The following is a 16,264-nucleotide window of genomic DNA, read 5'->3' as shown; positions in this document are numbered from 1 at the left end:
CTTCTGCAAAAGAATATCCTCTTTTCTATATGCTCCCTTTCTGATTGCTAGCTGCTGTCAGCAGCTTGTGAGGACAGCATGGGGACAAACCTGGTGCAGTGAGTCAAGTTCTGATCATGCCATTTCTACACTGAAAAGTTTTTGGAGAATGTGAAGAAGCTGAAGTTGAGACATGCAGCAGTGATTTTCAGACTGTAGAAAGTGGTTTGCTGTGTGTATTAGCAAGTACCATGGGGACCTAAGCTCCTTGACCGATGAAGTTCTCGGAGAACTGCAAGCTGTGAAGCTGCCCAAAGCCAAATGCCCGTTCACTGCACACGTGGATATTGCAGTGTCTCTTTTCTAGCAGCTGCAATGTGATACCAGCAGGTTCTTCCAGCCCATGCAAGCAATAACTGCAGGGTAGCATGTGGGCATTTGTTAGGAACATAGAGATGCCATCGGAGCACAGAAAGCGCTGCGCTCTGACGCAGCACTCTGGGAAGAGATGCCTTCAACTCCTGGCACAGCCTCTTCTTGGCCGTGACAGTTGGTTGTCACACCTCATCAGCACTCAGTGTCACCCGGGGGTGGTGGCGGCTGCTGTCTGTGCACAGAGGAACTGACACATCGGAAGGATCTTCTGTTCCCAGCTCCTCGGTCTCAGCAGAGTGCGATGAGCCAGTGACTCTTAGCCTGATTTGCCACATATCCAACTTGCTAAATTTTCACAGTGCCATTAACTGCTAACTGAAGTTAGGAATTAGTTATACGTGGTACTTCCCCAATGCTCCCAGCTGTGGAGATTAGGGCCTCTCAGGCTTGATTTTTTTTTTTTTTAATTAAAAGCCTGCCCATACGCTGTGCCTTGCTTCATAGCTTTTCTTTCCTAGTGGGAATTGGCTAATACTGGAGTGTTTCCATGCCTCGCCAGCCCCTCACTCATATATGGAAGAGATGTAATGCCACTCACAGCTGTTCATGCATTAGTTCCTTTGGAACAACTGTGATCTTAAGCCCTGAGGAGCATGCACTTGCCTCAGCCATAATTCTAGTTACCAAGGTATCACTCTGATACTTGCTTACACAGTCTTTCAGATTTATAGTCTGATGGTGCACAAGTCTAGCATGTGCTGCAGAGAAAGAAAAAGAACTTAATGTCATTTATTGATGCTGCTTACATAGGTCTTCCTTCAGTGTACAAATTTTTGAGACTCCTGCTTCAAAACATGAGTATTTGTTAAATTGATCTGCCTTGATTATATGCTTTGATGTGTTATTATAAAAGGTGTTCTTAAAGCTGCCTTTACCAGTTACATTTCTCTAAATTCCATTTTTCTCTGGGATTTCCTTCTGGTAAGTCCATAGCCCTAGGGCTGATATTTTTCCACAGGGCAGGGAGGAGGGACAAACACTTCTGTGGTATTTAATTGTTCTTTCGTGATAGGATTGAGAGTTAAAGTATTAAGATGGAAAGGCAAATTTTTGCCAGTTATGTAATTGAGCTTAACTTTGTACTACAAGAATTTAATAAGAGGAACTTCATAATAGAGAGTTGAACTTGGAGTAGTCCAGCACAGACTCAAAACATGGTGTCTTCTGAGACTGCTAAATACAAGGATCTTCTTAAATTGACTGAAAATTTGCCTCATTTTGTTGTAATGATAATGTTTGAACATTGAGTTAATTTGCTTTAAATTGGTAATTCTGTCAGATCTGAAAGGCAGTGGATGTTTTTGTGGCAGGTGTATCTCAGTCTGTTCATGTTTGTTTTGCTTGTGTTGTTTTTCAGTTACAAAAATTACACTTTTGTGACAGTGTTTGGGAACTTGCACCAGGCTCAGCTGGGTGGAGTCCCAGGGACCTACCAACTGGTCCGCAGCTTCTTGAACATCAAACTCCCGGCGTCTGTCCCTGGTCTCCAGGTATGTCCAGCCAGCACAGTCAGCGACCGAGCTAAAATGATAACACAAATCTTTTTGCCCCAGTACAGAGAGGAAACCAGTGCAGCCTCCAGTGGCTTTTCTATTGTTTAAGCTGCTTTTAGGGCAGCAGACTCTTACTCCTTCTTTAGAATTTTTCACTAGGAAAATGGGAGATGGCAGACAAAATCACTCCTGAGTTCAGACCTAGTCCCAAAGTATGGTTGGGTGCTCAGTAGCTTGAGTTCTAAATTCTAGAAATTATGGTGTCTTCTGGTGGTCATCTTAGAAATCAACAAGCAAAAATTAAAATGCATTATGAAGGTTCAAAAAGCAGTAACTTAACCTCCCTGATTTGCTTTTTCTCTTTTTTTACATTTATTGTAAGATGGTGAAACCAGTTTTTTAATCATCAAATGTGTAATGAATTCATCTGAGTGGTAGCCTGAGCCTTTTATTTAGGAATCTGGGTAAAACCCTTCTTACCTGCATGAAGTAGAAAGTGCATAGCTGTGCATCTACAGAATTATCAGATAGGCAGTCTGGGTTGAAAAATGAAATCTAAAAGTTAAATGAAGAAATAATAAATGATAACATTGGAGAGCACACAGCTAAGTCTAGCTGTCTCTTCCTTACCTGCTGAGATCAGCGATTAGTTTAATATCTTTCTGTTTCAGTAAAAATGTTTTTAATACCTCGATGGCCTAATCCAAATCCATCTGCTGTGGGTGGGGAGGATACCATACGCTGATTCTGGGATTCTCAGAACCTCCCTCCAAACTGAAATCTGGGCAAGCAGAAGAGAACCACACCTTTCATTGCTGAGATGTGCAGAGCTTTCCCAGGACTTAGCCCTCATGACCTCTGGCTTTTGTAACAAACAGAATTTTTTACCAAAATCAGAGTGTGGGTATAAGGGCAGAAATAATGAATAAGGCAAATGATAAAGAGAAATCATTCAAATATGTTGCTTTTATGAAAAAATTAGGTATGTCCTACTTTCTTTTCAGGATGGTGAGGTGGAAGGGCATCCTGTGTGGGCGCTGATTTACTACTGCATGCGCTGCGGAGATCTGACTGCAGCCATGCACGTGGTGAAACGGGCACAGCACCAACTGGGAGAGTTCAAAACCTGGTTCCAAGAGTACATGCACAGTAAAGACAGAAGGTAATTGGGAACTAGGAAGGATCTTTGCGATCTACTACTGTGGAGTAGTGAAATAATCAGTGGCTTGGTACAAGAAGCTCAGGTCTCTTCTGGTGGTGATTGCTGCCTGATGTTTATATTACCTACCTAAATTACATGTAGAAGTTTGCATATTTAATTTGTGGCTTTGAAGTCAAGAAATCTCAACAGGGAAAGAGTTGTTTGAAAATATTCAAAAATTTACATTTCAAAAATAATACAGTGTGGTGTAGCTTTACTTTTTTACAAAAGGATAAGCCTGGTATAACAGTGGGATATGGCATGTAGTAGATCAGATTTAATCTGCTGTCCCGAGTCCTGTATCTTTTTATTTCCCCCGTTGCTTATTTTAGCTGAATTTCCTTTGGGGAACACTTTTTACTACACCTGTTTTCATAAGAATGCTACACAGGAAATGCAAGCAGTGTTTGTTAGAGGCCTTTAGAGGCCTCGCTCTCACATCTTTCTTGTGTTTATTCTCGTCTTCCAGTTTTTGCTGTCCAGCACTAGACAGAGGCCATTGGCCAAACTGCTGCTGATGTGATTGCAAAGTGGTTGAGTTAGTGCACGTACTCTGAACTCTACAGTGGTTTTCTTTTCTATCTTTCCACTTGCAATGAATTAAAAAATAAAAACAACAAAAACCCAACAAACAAACCAACGAAATATAACTAACCAAGCTAAGAAAATAAGCTGAAAGGATACAAATCCAAGTGCCATTTACCAAGTATTGTATGCCATGGTATTCTTCTATAAATCAACCTGTTTTGTAGAGAGTAGCTAGGAGTCCTCATTATATCAAGGTTGTTGCAGAAACCTCATTGAAGGTTCTGTCACTGTTTTCATTACAAACACTTGCATGAGATACAACATAATTGATTTACTTTGGTTTTGTTACAGCTCTGAAAAAGTGGTCTGCCTACGGATTTGACAAACAATGCCTTAGTCTGGGAGAACACTTGATTAAATTCTGTAAAATTCTCGACAAGAGGTCGCAAGAAAAAAAGAATGACAAAGAACATTATGACAGTGTTTAATAATGATGAAAGTGTCTCTCCTAAAAGATCTCATAGTACAATGACCTGCTCACTTGTTAGTTACTAACACAAAGACTTTCAAAGATGTTGTGAGCTCTCTTTTTCTGAAGTGATGCAATAGCAGTCTCAGACAAAAATAGCTCATCTGCCACAGTATTAATGTACCCCTAAAGAGACTGTCATATGTGTTTTCTTCCCCTGCAGTGAGCATTTGAAGATCATCCTCCATAACATTAATTATGGGTTTAAATTCATGTGTGCAAAATTTTTACCTACAGATATGAACAGGAAGTGCAAGAAATATTGGTTAGTGCTTACTGTTATTATGCCTTTGCTGTGGATATGCACCAATTCACATTGATTTGTATCCAGGTTTCCTCATACAGGGAAAATGGGTTTCATGTCTTTTCCTTCAATCTTTTCTTTTCCTTAGACTGTCTCCTGCCACAGAAAATAAACTGCGTCTTCATTACAGACGAGCTCTGAGAAATAACACTGACCCCTACAAAAGGGCTGTTTATTGTATTATTGGCCGTTGTGACATTACAGACAACCAGAGTGAAGTTGCTGATAAAACAGAAGATTATCTTTGGCTAAAAGTAAGTCTGGTGTTGGGGTTGTGGTGTTTGGTTTTTCTTTTTTTAAGAAGAGTCTAAATGGTACCACATTTCTCCACTGCTTTGCTACCCTTCCTACTTCTAGATCTGGTGTGTTGCATCAATGCAGTGCATGTGACTTGACCTTGAAGATAGTGTAGGGCTGGGAACCTGAATCCCTGGGCTGTTCCGTTACCCTCTGTACTATCAGGTGTTAGTTTGGGTACAATTGTCTTTGGAACTGTCGTGTTCTTCATTCGACACTGATCTTTGTCAGCTGTTTTTAGAAGTACTATTAGCTTGTTACAGTGAGGATTCCTTGAATTCTCCTTCCTGGGTGGATGGCTGAAATGTCAGTGTTAATTAACCAAAGACCATGGTGTCAATGTCTCTGAAGTCCTTACAGGTTTGGTGAGGGCATGATAGATACTGGTTGGTACCTGTTTCTCCCCTTTATCAGAAAAAGGGTGGTAGAATGATGGATTTGTTAACATTGTATTTGTGGCAAAAAATGCTGCTTGAGAGTATTCAGAGTCCCAGCATCAGAGTTTGCTGCCATGGACAGATATGGAACCCTGGGGTTATATCTGCAGGGATTTCAGCTGTTGCTGCATTAGGCATCTTTGCTTCCCAGCAGTGGATGGAGCTGATGTTGTGACTAGATGCAGTTTCTAGTCGGTCAAATCCTAGGAGGGGCTCAGATGGAATAAATATCTTCTAAGTGCATTGCTTGTGCAAGGGGAAATACCTGTGCTTCTCTTTTTTGGATGTGTTTTTTAGCTGAACCAGGTGTGTTTTGATGATGGTGGCACGAGCTCCCCACAGGACCGACTAACGTTATCACAGTTCCAGAAGCAGCTGCTGGAAGACTATGGTGAGAAACCACAGAGTGATGTCTTACTTGGGGCTCTGCTTTTCTGCTTAGGACACTTTCCGGTTGTTCTTACACAAACCTCAGACTGCACAAAAACTCTACAACTCTCCACTAGTGACAGGCATCTTTGGGGTGTCCATGGACAGCCTGCTTCCCCGGAGTCATGGCAGACTTCAGTAAGACATGATGAATGAGTCCCGTGTTTTCCCAGCAATCCAGAGGATTAATACTCATCTGTGAACAACACTGCTGCTGTTTCTCCTTTATCCATTAATTGTGGATTGCTTTCTCTCACATAAATATGCAAAAGTCATTTAGCAGAACTTCCAGCTTTAGGAATACAGAACAGTAAAGCAGTCACTACCTGATGTAGGCATGTATTTCCAAGCTTTTCCTCTGTGTGCATCTGATGTTCATTTTTTCCCTTAAATTAGTATTTCAAGCAAATTTCTGGGTACCCAAGTCACAGTTCCTTCCACTTCAGGATGTTTTAAGAACACCCACAGAATACATTTTCCTGTAGTCTCCCAATCAATTAAAATTAAGTCACTTGGAACTGTCCAAAACATACCGAATTTGATTCTCCACAGCCTTCCAGTTTGTAATATCACTCAGATAAAAATGTGTGGTAAAAAAATATAGTAAGCTACTGTTGGTGTCACTGAGTAGGAAAATCCAGGTTTTTAACATTATTTGTACCACTTGGCATAAGTATAACTGAAGACAAAAAGTTGTGGTCTTTAGAGAATCTGTTGCAGTCAGTCAGAGTTGATGGTTTGTTGTCTGAAAAGAACTTTTCTGAGTAACTGTTTATTCTGTTTCACTTTTTGAATATGTCTTTATGCTGTTATCTTTCCTGATAAATTTGCTGTGGAACAGTTGTAGGTGAGCTGCTGATGTGTAGTTAGGAATTCAGTTTTGTGTACTGTGTTTATTTCGGCTGGCACCTAATAAACAGTAACAATGCACTGTGACAGGAAGCATCCACTGTCAGTCATCTTTGATTGCAAAATCATGAAAATGATGTAAAAATGCTACATGTGTTGTGTTTTCTTTCAGGTGAATCACATTTTGCAGTGAACCAGCCACCTTTCCTCTACTTCCAAGTGTTGTTCTTGACAGCACAGTTTGAAGCTGCAATTGCTTTTCTTTTCCGGACAGAGCGCTTGCGCTGTCACGCTGTTCATGTTGCTTTGGTCCTGTTTGAGTTAAAATTGCTCCTGAAATCATCTGGGCAGAGTGCACAGCTATGTAAGTCCTATTTACTTTACAATAGGGGAATGTTTTCTTAGCTCTCAGAGTACCCTGTAGAAACTGCAGGTTTATGTGGTCGATTGAACAAGTAACATTTATCAGAACAATCTCATAAAAGTTAATTGTTTCAGTTGCACTAGAGCTCTGGATCATGGTCCTGACTAATTTGAGATGAAGATCAGAGTTTTCCTGGCATTCAGTTCTCTGACAGTGTTGTTTCTGACATTGCAGTAAGCCATGAAGCTGGTGACCCTCCTGGTGTCAGACGTCTAAATTTTGTGCGGCTTTTGATGCTTTACACCCGTAAGTTTGAATCAACAGATCCAAGGGAAGCTCTGCAGTACTTTTACTTTCTCAGGTAGGAGCTAATATGTGTCTTTAGATTTTCTCCTAGTTATTACTGCTTCATTATTCTTATCTGGAAAGTTCTCAGAAACAGGAATACCTTCCTCCTTCTCCTTCTTTTATAGGAACGAGAAGGACAGCCAAGGAGAGAATATGTTCTTGCGTTGCGTTAGTGAAATAGTAATTGAAAGCAGAGAGGTATGTTTTGCCTTCCTCGGTTAAACTGAAATTAATTTCTTCATCTTTATTAGTCAGGACAGTCTTATAGTTGCTTACTCTTTCTGCCTGACACACACCTAGATGACAGAATGGCCTTATGTAATCATGTCTTTTTGCCTGTTACTTAGTTACAAATACGTTGGACATTGGTCACTGTTTTTCATTCCATGTCTGCATCTTTGTACTTAATAAATATGTTATGAAATATGTGCAATTCATCTCTCTATTTTTGTTTCCTTTTTTTTCTTACTTTGCATCTATGTGGATATAGTTTGATATGATTCTTGGAAAGCTGGAAAAAGATGGTAGTAGGAAGGTGAGTTCACAATTTATGTTTCTATTTTACATAAAATACAACCTACGTATGATTTCCAAAGTAGTTATGAGTAGTCTTGCTTCTCTTTGTTTTTGACTAGCCAGGTTATTACTGTGTTTGAATACATTCAAGTTTTCCAGGTATGAGATCCTTTTACAAAATAATTTATGACCTGCCCTAACAGAAGGCAGGTCAGGAACTGCAGGGCAAATTATGTCCCTCTAGACAACTGGTATAACTGAAGAAGAAAATGGCATTGGGTAACTTGAGTGAGATCAGAATTTCATCTTCCCGCTAGGAAATGTAGTTTAGTTTAAGTGGGCGTGTGAGAGTGTTCTGTTAACTGAGGTGTGCATGTGAAAACTATCTATGACATCCTCATTCACCTCAGAAGAAATGTATCGCAGCTCTTGAAAGGTCCTTGTAACTAAAGGAGTAAGGGCTGTTGGACCACAAACATAGCCACAGCTGATCTGACCTTCATATAGGTGAGGACAAGTATTGGATCAAAGTTCAGCCATTTTTAGATGTGATGGACCTTACTGCCACTGTAAAAGCAGTTACTTAAAAGTAAAATGTAAGATTACGCAGTCAGAAGATAAAGGAAACCTTAAGGTTTTACCTGGAAAGAGGAGAGTGCATGCAAATGATGAAAATTTTAGATAATCAATGAAGTTTTTCTGTTTGCTGTGACAACTTTGGAAGACTTCTCTGTAAATCAGACTGTAGAATCATTTACATCTTAATTTTAAGATTGGGGGTCTTGCTGCTGTCAAAAATAGGGGGGGATGTTATTTCTGGCAGGAATTTCTTTTAGATGTCTTTATTTTGTCATTTCAAAAGCAGTGAGATTGCATACAAAAGAGCAAGGTAACTTGATAATCTTTACAAATATTTTGTTGTTTTGTTCTTTTTTTTGGTGAGAAACCAGCAATTTGAAGTTTAAAATAATTTCTTCTAGATGATATAGTCTTATTTTTGTATCCTCAACTACAGTAATTTCCAGATATTCTTGAGTCTTTCACCTCTTTTATTCTACATGTTTATTATTTGTTTTAAAATTCTTGTTGCCCTTTCATTTATCTGTGTGAGATTTCACTCACAACCTGTCATGCCAATATAAACAAACTGCATCCCTGGAGCCCCTGGAATGCAATATGCTGAAGTCTTTTGTGTTTTCTTCTCTGTAATGTGTCATCAGCAATTAACAGATCAAACTCTTGAGTTATTTTATCTGGGTCATTTGGAATGAATTGGAAACCAAGGATATCTCAGTGCTGGCTCCATTTAGGAGAGAGTCCCTCTTGCAAGAGCTCATTCTGTTTTTAATGTCTCACTTTTGCACGTTCCCACGGAAATGTACAGGCCATTCTAATCATAAGCCAACATGTGAAATATTCATTGCCTTGACAGAATATTCTGGAGTGTTTGAGCCTTCTGATTCCTCTTTTCTCTTTTCATTTTTGTCTCACCTCTTTAGCCTGGAGTGATAGACAAGTTTACAAGTGACACAAAATCCATTATTAACAAAGTGGCTTCTGCAGCAGAAAATAAAGGATTGTTTGAAGAAGCTGCAAAACTCTATGACCTTGCAAAGGTATATGTCTAGTGTGCTGCCTTAAGTATGTACTTGGTTCACCTTTTTTCCTTCTAAACATTCTCCCTTGTGATTAGGAGGTTAAATTTCATCTTGGAGATTGAATTGCCATTATTCAAGGAGCTTAGTTCTGCTGCTGGAAGAACAGAGCCATAGGCTGCATGAAGAGGTGTTTTAGTTAGCAAATCGAGATGGATTGCGCTCCAGGGATTCTGATTTAGGACATTGTTGCTCTTGATCAAGGTGCTCTTTTGAAGAGAGTGCTCCACGCATGATTTAATTCTGTCTAGTGAAATTATTTACCTGGAATGTACTCTTCCAATTTCATAGATGTTGAACTGAAGTCTAAAATAGTTGGGCATTATACCGAGTACTCTTGTTTCCTTTTGAAATAAAAGTGGACACAACCATAACCACTGTTTTAGAGAAAAACTAGGGGGAAATGCTTTTTCTCATGACCCAGCAGCGTAATGTTGCTAATACGATCTTGACTCTTTATGGGAGGGAAGCGGCTCTGGGCTTGCACTAGGCACCACTGCATGAGACTTTTCTGCTTTTTCAGTGAGATTAAACACCAAGTTCCATCATGCTCCTTTTATTTGTGTACCTTTAATGCCAACAGAACCCTGACAAAGTTTTAGAACTGATGAACAAGCTCCTTAGTCCAGTCGTTCCCCAGATCAGCACTCCCCAGTCAAACAAGGAGCGGTTGAAGAACATGGCCCATTCCATTGCTGAGAGGTAAGACTCAGGTAAGGGCAGGACTGGGTGATTCACCTCGACCTGACCTGGGACTGAACAGTGCTGTGGGTATTAGTTCCTGACATTGTTTCTGCAGGCTGGACTGAGGCCTCCACAGCAGTATAATTAGAAAGACAAAGAAGAGGTCAGAATTTACCCTGTCCTGCTCATGATGGCTTGCAGTACTGAAAACAGAAATCTTCAGGGGCAGGTCAGGTAAATTTGGCAAGAAGTTTTATCTGTAGGTGAATCAGGATTGCCAGCTGGAGATAGTCTGTTATGGAGCAATAAATACCATGAATTGTATGTTTTATATTATTTTTAGAGCAAAATATTGTAACAGTCGCAGAGTCGTTGCGTGCAATTCACTTGTTCAAAATAGTATTAAGAGAGAGCTACAAACCCAGTAATTCTGAGTTGTAACAATAGTTCAGTAGCTGTCTGAAAACTGCTGCTTTAATGAAAGCTAAAAAGGAAGTATTTAAGATGAACTGTGTATGGCTAATGCAAGCACTGGACCTCATTTCCACAGCCTGTTATATTAGCCAAGTACTGTGTGGTCCAGAAAAGAAAGGAAGCAACTACAAAGAATGTCCCCTGCCATGTCTGTATACTAATTAGGGTATGTGCTTGAGAGACATCAGTGCTCAAGATTCATTAGCAGCTAGAAGTTAGGAATAACCTGATTCTGAAAGGCTGTATTTGCAAAATATGTCCATGATTTTTTAAAATTGTCACCTTTTGGTGCATCTTGTCACAGTGACTGCCAGGGCCAATTCCTGTATTTTGCTAGAGCAAAATGTGGATACCCGTGAGAAATGCCTTACTAGTCTTTATCAACCATTGAGCTGCAGAGAGAATAAAAATAAACCAAGCCCACTTGCTGGCACTTTGAAATTGGGAAGACAAATACAGAAATGTATTGATTTCCATCAGAGGCCTTTGCCTTTCTTCTTTTGACAAGTGGCATTTGCCAGTCACTGCTTCTAGTCAGCCTTTCCTTCATTTAGCCAGGCTGGGATCAAGTGAAAATTGGTGCCGTATTGACTTAGTGAGAGACTGATTTGGTGGCAGACATTAAAGAGAATTAAATCTATGGCTTGAGTTAAAGCTTCAGCAAAGGCTGTAATGGGCTTTTTGGGTTTGCTACGTGGTTTGATCTGTCTGAAGGCACTAAGTACTAACTGCGGAATAATGCCACTTCACAGCTGCAAACCTCAGCGATTGCAAAGCCAGAGCAGCTCTGACTAGCACATCTTCTTGCCAGTTAAATGTAAGACAGGGCTTTTCCTTGTGTACTGTCCTGATGACAGTGCTGTGGGGATGTAGCATTTCTCCTTTGTGTTCTTGTGATGCAGGGGAGACACCCAGCAAGAAGGCCAAGAGGCTATTTGGTTTCTTCATCTGCAGCACCACTCTTGCTGTTAAACCTTGAGGAAGGAGCTTCTTTGTGCCCTCATGCAGTTAGGAGTGAGAGCAGGCAGCCTTCCAGTTCATCCCATAGCCAGTGTAGCTCCCGAGAGCATGCAGGAGCTCTTAATCCATCTTTAAGTCCTAACTTCTTGCCTGAAGCAAGCAGTTGTGCTGGAGGATTGTCTGCTGTAAAACAGCGTGTTAAACATGCTGGTACAGGGCTTGCTTGCAGGTCTCTGCTGCCTGGCACTGTTTCCCCATGAATGTGGGAAATGTCAATGTTTTAAAGGAAACAAATGCTGGATTTGATGCAAAACTGGAAGTGATTAACAGTGTTTTTAAAAAGCCACAACCTGTGAAAATTCTGCCTCCTGGTTAAGGAAAGTGAAAGCTGTCCTTTGTTAAATGCCCTCTGTCCTTGAGTTTGATGTCTCCACTTCCAAGGATTGGAAGGGCACAGTTATAAATGGTTGCCATTTCGCACAATAAAATTGTAACACAATTTCTTTCAGGTACAAAGCACAGGGGATAAGTGCAAAGAAATCCATTGACTCCACGTTCTACCTTCTGCTAGACTTAATCACATTTTTTGATGAATATCACGCTGGTCACGTTGACAGGGCCTTTGATGTAAGTTTCAAGATTTCTGTTTGAAGTGTAGCTTTCCTAATGCCCTTGAAAGCCCAGAATGTCTCAAATAACATCACTTTAAAAATTGTATTTAATGAGTTAGAAGGGACTGCAATGTTATAGGAATTTAGAAAGGTGTTTCTTCCCTGTTGTGTGATAAACAGGATGATCTTCCTGGAGCTATTTTGTAGACATTGAACAAAATATTCCTGTTGCTCAACAAAGTGAGGAGATAAACCAGTAAATGACAATGAAATTATTTCTCTTGAATGGAAACAGAACCATTTCGTTAATACTTCAAAACCACACTTTATTAGTATATGGTACATAGAACACTGATTATCTGTCCTGATTCCTGCTTTACTTTTTGAAGATTATTGAACGCCTGAAGCTTGTACCTCTTAGCCAAGATTGCGTCAAGGAGAGAGTTGCTGCCTTCCGGAATTTCAGTGATGAAGTAAGTCATGTCTTGGGTTTAGCTTCCTAAAGCCTTTTGCTTTGTTAAAAGGATCTTAAAACCTTGTCATCTCATCATTTTTATTCTTTAGCAGAGAAAAAGGGTGAGATTATTTTGATTTCATACAAGTAGACTCTTTGCTTGCAACTTTTTCTCCTTAATGCTGCTCTTTTGAGTGCTAGAATTCCCTACCCAGAAATCCTGCCTCCATTTTGAAGAAGGCATCTGCAGATCTGAGCCTCCCTGAACTTACTGAGTTTGATTAAAGAATTCAGAATATTGAAAACTTTTAACTTGCTGGTGACTTAGTTCTTCCGTGCTCTTAATGCTAACTAAGCATTTGTAGGGTGTTTGTTTCCTTCCCTCTAAATTACAGGAATTAATGGATTTGTGTATTATCAAATGAAGCATAGTGGAAAGCTGTTACTGCTCTTGAACTGTTTTAACTGGAGGGTGACACTTCTTTTTTAGGCAGTGGTTGTGTGTACTTGGGTGCTTTGCGTTTTATCTGACGTGCTGCTATCAAACATGAAGGTGCAGCCATTGGGCATGTCTGTCTCAAAGCTCTGGGTAGTGTTTCTGCTGGATGCAGCAGTCACAGCAGGGGTAACCATTACACGTATGACTGTTACAGGAACCTGTATAGTAAGGCTAATGGTTCTGCCAACCTCCTTTTGCTGCATTGTGTCTTTTTCTTTCTCCTCTTTTGTGTAGATCAAACACAATTTATCTGAGGTCCTGCTTGCAACCATGAATATTTTATTCACCAAATATAAGAGGATGAAAGGCACAAGCCCAACCACTCCTGCCAGACCCCAGCGGGTAATGGAAGACAGAGACTCGGTAAGAATATAATCCTCACTGTCTGACAAGTTTTCCTATATCCTATTCTGCTGGTTTCAAGAGACTGGGCCTCAAGTAACTGTGAATCTCTAATGGTCTTGGTTTTGGCTTGCTCAGTTACTTAGAGTCTTGGACTACTGAGCTTGTCCAGTTACTTAGTCTCAAGGCTAGTCTCTGATGCCTTCAGCTTTGTGTAAAGAAAGGTTGGAGCTGGATGATCTTTAGGGTCCCTTTCAGCCTAAGCCATTCTGAGTCTATGATATTGCTTTAAATGACGTTGAGCTAATGGAGATACTGCACCTATATTCACCTCCTAGCAAGAGAAAACAAGTTTTTGTTTCTTAGTGGAATCTTCGATAGTAAAGCAAATGGGGACAGTGCAGTGTCTCTAGGATGGTTGATGTTGCTGCCTTGACAACGGAGTAGTTGCTTTTCAAGCACCTGATAGCTACTCCTTTCATATGAATAAGTGTCCATTTCTGGTGGGAAGGCCTTCCTTGACTCTTCCCCTCGGCTTGTGTTCGTGGGTGAAACACCAAGATGTTCAAGCACATCCCCTTGGTGAATGCCAGCATTGTTCTGCTGCCTCTGCAGAGGAGTGGGCAGCTTGCAGCAGTGCTTGGTCTGGCTGCTGTTGAAATGCCTGACAACAGTGGGTCTAATTTCACTGCTCAAGCTGGTGCAGAGGCTTTTCCCTAAGCCACTGATGGGAGCCTCCACCTTCAGCAAGCTGCAGAATAGGTGGCATTTCAATGGCACAGCCAGATTTGTGAGCACCCACCTGCCAACATGGGGAGTTGAGCAGAAGGGTTCACAGCTTAACTCCAGTCAGGTCTGGTCTTGTAACTCTTAAGCTAAAGCTGCTGCAGGCACTTGGAAACCAAGGCCAAACCATTCATCCTGTCTTAACAGATTAGAAAACAAATATCAACTCCTTTTGAGAGTGAAAACCAACTTGGGCCATAGCCAGCTCTATTCCAGGCTTTAGTCAGCTGCAGAAGTGCCTTTGATCTGTAAATTGTAATATTGGTAAAAGTCTTAGTAGCATTTTTAAATTACATAGAAAAATAAAAGGCTCAGGTGATGGTACAGCTTTTGTCTTTGGGGCACAGCCTGTGAGAGCTACAGGATCCTGCCTTAGAGTGGTGCTTGTACTCTAGACCAGCAGCACTGGAGAAGGATACATGCTGCTTGGACTTCTCCCACCTTAAACTCTGCATGTGTGAAGAAGTCCCAGGCTAACACAATCTGTTACCTGCTGTGTGTCTTCACAAGTTTGGCACTGAGCAAGCAGTGCCTTAGCTCCTTGCTTTCCAAGTGAGCTGTTTATTTTGGTTTTGTGATTTTAGTCTTACGCCTCATGTAGAAGGATTTACCATCTCCATAGGGGTGGAGTGCTGTCAGGTGTCGGCTCAGGATGAATACCATGGGCTGATTGGGGATGGGATTAGCAGCTTTGCTGGCAGAGGTTTATGTGGAAGGAAGCCACCATGATATTATATTATATCCACAGCGTGCTCAGTGTCAACTCCGCTTCATAAATGTGCTCTGCACTCTGGTGCTGTCACAGTTGTGGAGATGAACTGATGATGTACCTTGCTAAAAACCCTTGAAAGTTTTATTTTCCTCAGGCTTCAAGTTTTATTAATCAAGCTTCTGGCCTTGTGATGGGATCTCATGGCAGCAGGGTGTCAGTGATGTTGGGAGCACGGGGTTTCTGAGTCATGGATCTCTGGCTGCCATGTGCAGTACAAGCTGTGCTTAGCCATCAGAGGAGACAAGTGTCCGCTGCATCTGCTGTCAGGGAGGGGATGAGAGATCAGCTATGTGACTGGAGTGTCACAAGGGAGCATAAATCTGCTAATGTAGGATTAGCAAGAGAAAAATTCTACTGTCCTGTAACTCCCATCTGCCTAAAGATTGCATGTGCAAACAAATACCAGACATGAGCATGGAAGGTAGGGTAAGAATGGCTTTAGCATGTGTTCCTCTTTTTTCTTACTCTGAGGAATTTCTTCAAGACTGCAGGAGCAGGGAATCTAGATTGTTTCAGCTGGGAGGAAACTTAGGCAATTTTCATGGTGGGAAGAAATGAAGGCATTACAGGTGAGAGGAGAGAAGTGTTTCTTTAGCAAAATCTCATTCACCTGGACAGAGATGGCAGACATGAGCTTCAGCAGGCTGTGTGTGACAAGAATTTGTCTTCTGAACTTCCCTGGGAGAAGGGCAGCTTTTCCATATTCTCTGGGGGAGCAAATTTATGGGGAAATCAGGCCCTTTCAGAAGCTTTAACGATCTCAGCACATTGCCCAGTAGACAATGCAAGTGAAAATTTCCCTTTCTTTGAATAGGTCTTTGAAATCCGTGGCTTTTCTTTAGATCCATCAGAACAGGCAGATTCAGATCCCTCTGATCATCAGAAGAAAAGATAGTTGTTGTTTGTAACTTTGAGGCTTATTCCACATAGCAGGGAACAGTGTCCCCCAGAGAGGAACGCAGAGCTCTTGAATTTGCCCTCTGGTGCCAAGTACTGCTCTGCAACTACCCTGAGCGGGATCCTGCTGCCATGGGCGGGACTTTGGAAGGAACAGCATGGACCTGGCAGCAAGGGCAGGATGGAGAGGAATAGTACTGCTGGAGCCCCCCCTGAACCCAGTAATGCTCTGTGCTAAACATCTCCTGTCTCACTTCAGAGATGGACTGGGCTTTATTTAGAAAAGATCAGGTTTGGGGTCAGAGCTGGCATTTCTGCATTATGTTTATTTCAGAATTAAGTCACCCAAGCTGTGTTTTGAGTATTTTTTCCTTTATGTATATAATTAATTCATTTTGGGAATGAGGGAGTAAAGTCTTGT

General features: G+C 41.1%; 1 protein-coding gene across 7 annotated transcripts in view; it reads left to right on the top strand.

Moving 5' to 3' along the window:
* NUP93 (nucleoporin 93) overlaps positions 1 to 16,264 on the top strand; it is a 79,012-nt gene that overhangs the window by 60,707 nt on the left and 2,041 nt on the right. For 6 of the 7 annotated variants that reach the window (XM_048316654.1, XM_048316653.1, XM_048316657.1 and 3 more), the window contains 13 exons: positions 1,772 to 1,904; positions 2,912 to 3,069; positions 4,558 to 4,723; positions 5,501 to 5,594; positions 6,654 to 6,845; positions 7,080 to 7,206; positions 7,319 to 7,391; positions 7,684 to 7,728; positions 9,209 to 9,325; positions 9,948 to 10,066; positions 11,992 to 12,109; positions 12,483 to 12,566; positions 13,281 to 13,409. In XM_048316654.1, coding sequence (XP_048172611.1) covers positions 1,772 to 1,904; positions 2,912 to 3,069; positions 4,558 to 4,723; positions 5,501 to 5,594; positions 6,654 to 6,845; positions 7,080 to 7,206; positions 7,319 to 7,391; positions 7,684 to 7,728; positions 9,209 to 9,325; positions 9,948 to 10,066; positions 11,992 to 12,109; positions 12,483 to 12,566; positions 13,281 to 13,409 — 1,555 coding nt within the window. Of the gene's footprint in view, positions 1 to 1,771; positions 1,905 to 2,911; positions 3,070 to 4,557; positions 4,724 to 5,500; positions 5,595 to 6,653; positions 6,846 to 7,079; positions 7,207 to 7,318; positions 7,392 to 7,683; positions 7,729 to 9,208; positions 9,326 to 9,947; positions 10,078 to 11,991; positions 12,110 to 12,482; positions 12,567 to 13,280; positions 13,410 to 16,264 lie in introns of those variants that run through there. The other variant, XM_048316659.1, reaches the window with a different exon arrangement.

Source organism: Corvus hawaiiensis, chromosome 12 (genome assembly GCF_020740725.1).
Source record: "Corvus hawaiiensis isolate bCorHaw1 chromosome 12, bCorHaw1.pri.cur, whole genome shotgun sequence".
In the NCBI taxonomy this organism is placed as follows: Eukaryota; Metazoa; Chordata; class Aves; order Passeriformes; family Corvidae; genus Corvus; species Corvus hawaiiensis.
The sequence above is the reverse complement of the archived record's forward strand: the minus strand, read 5'-3'. Positions and strand labels throughout refer to the sequence as shown.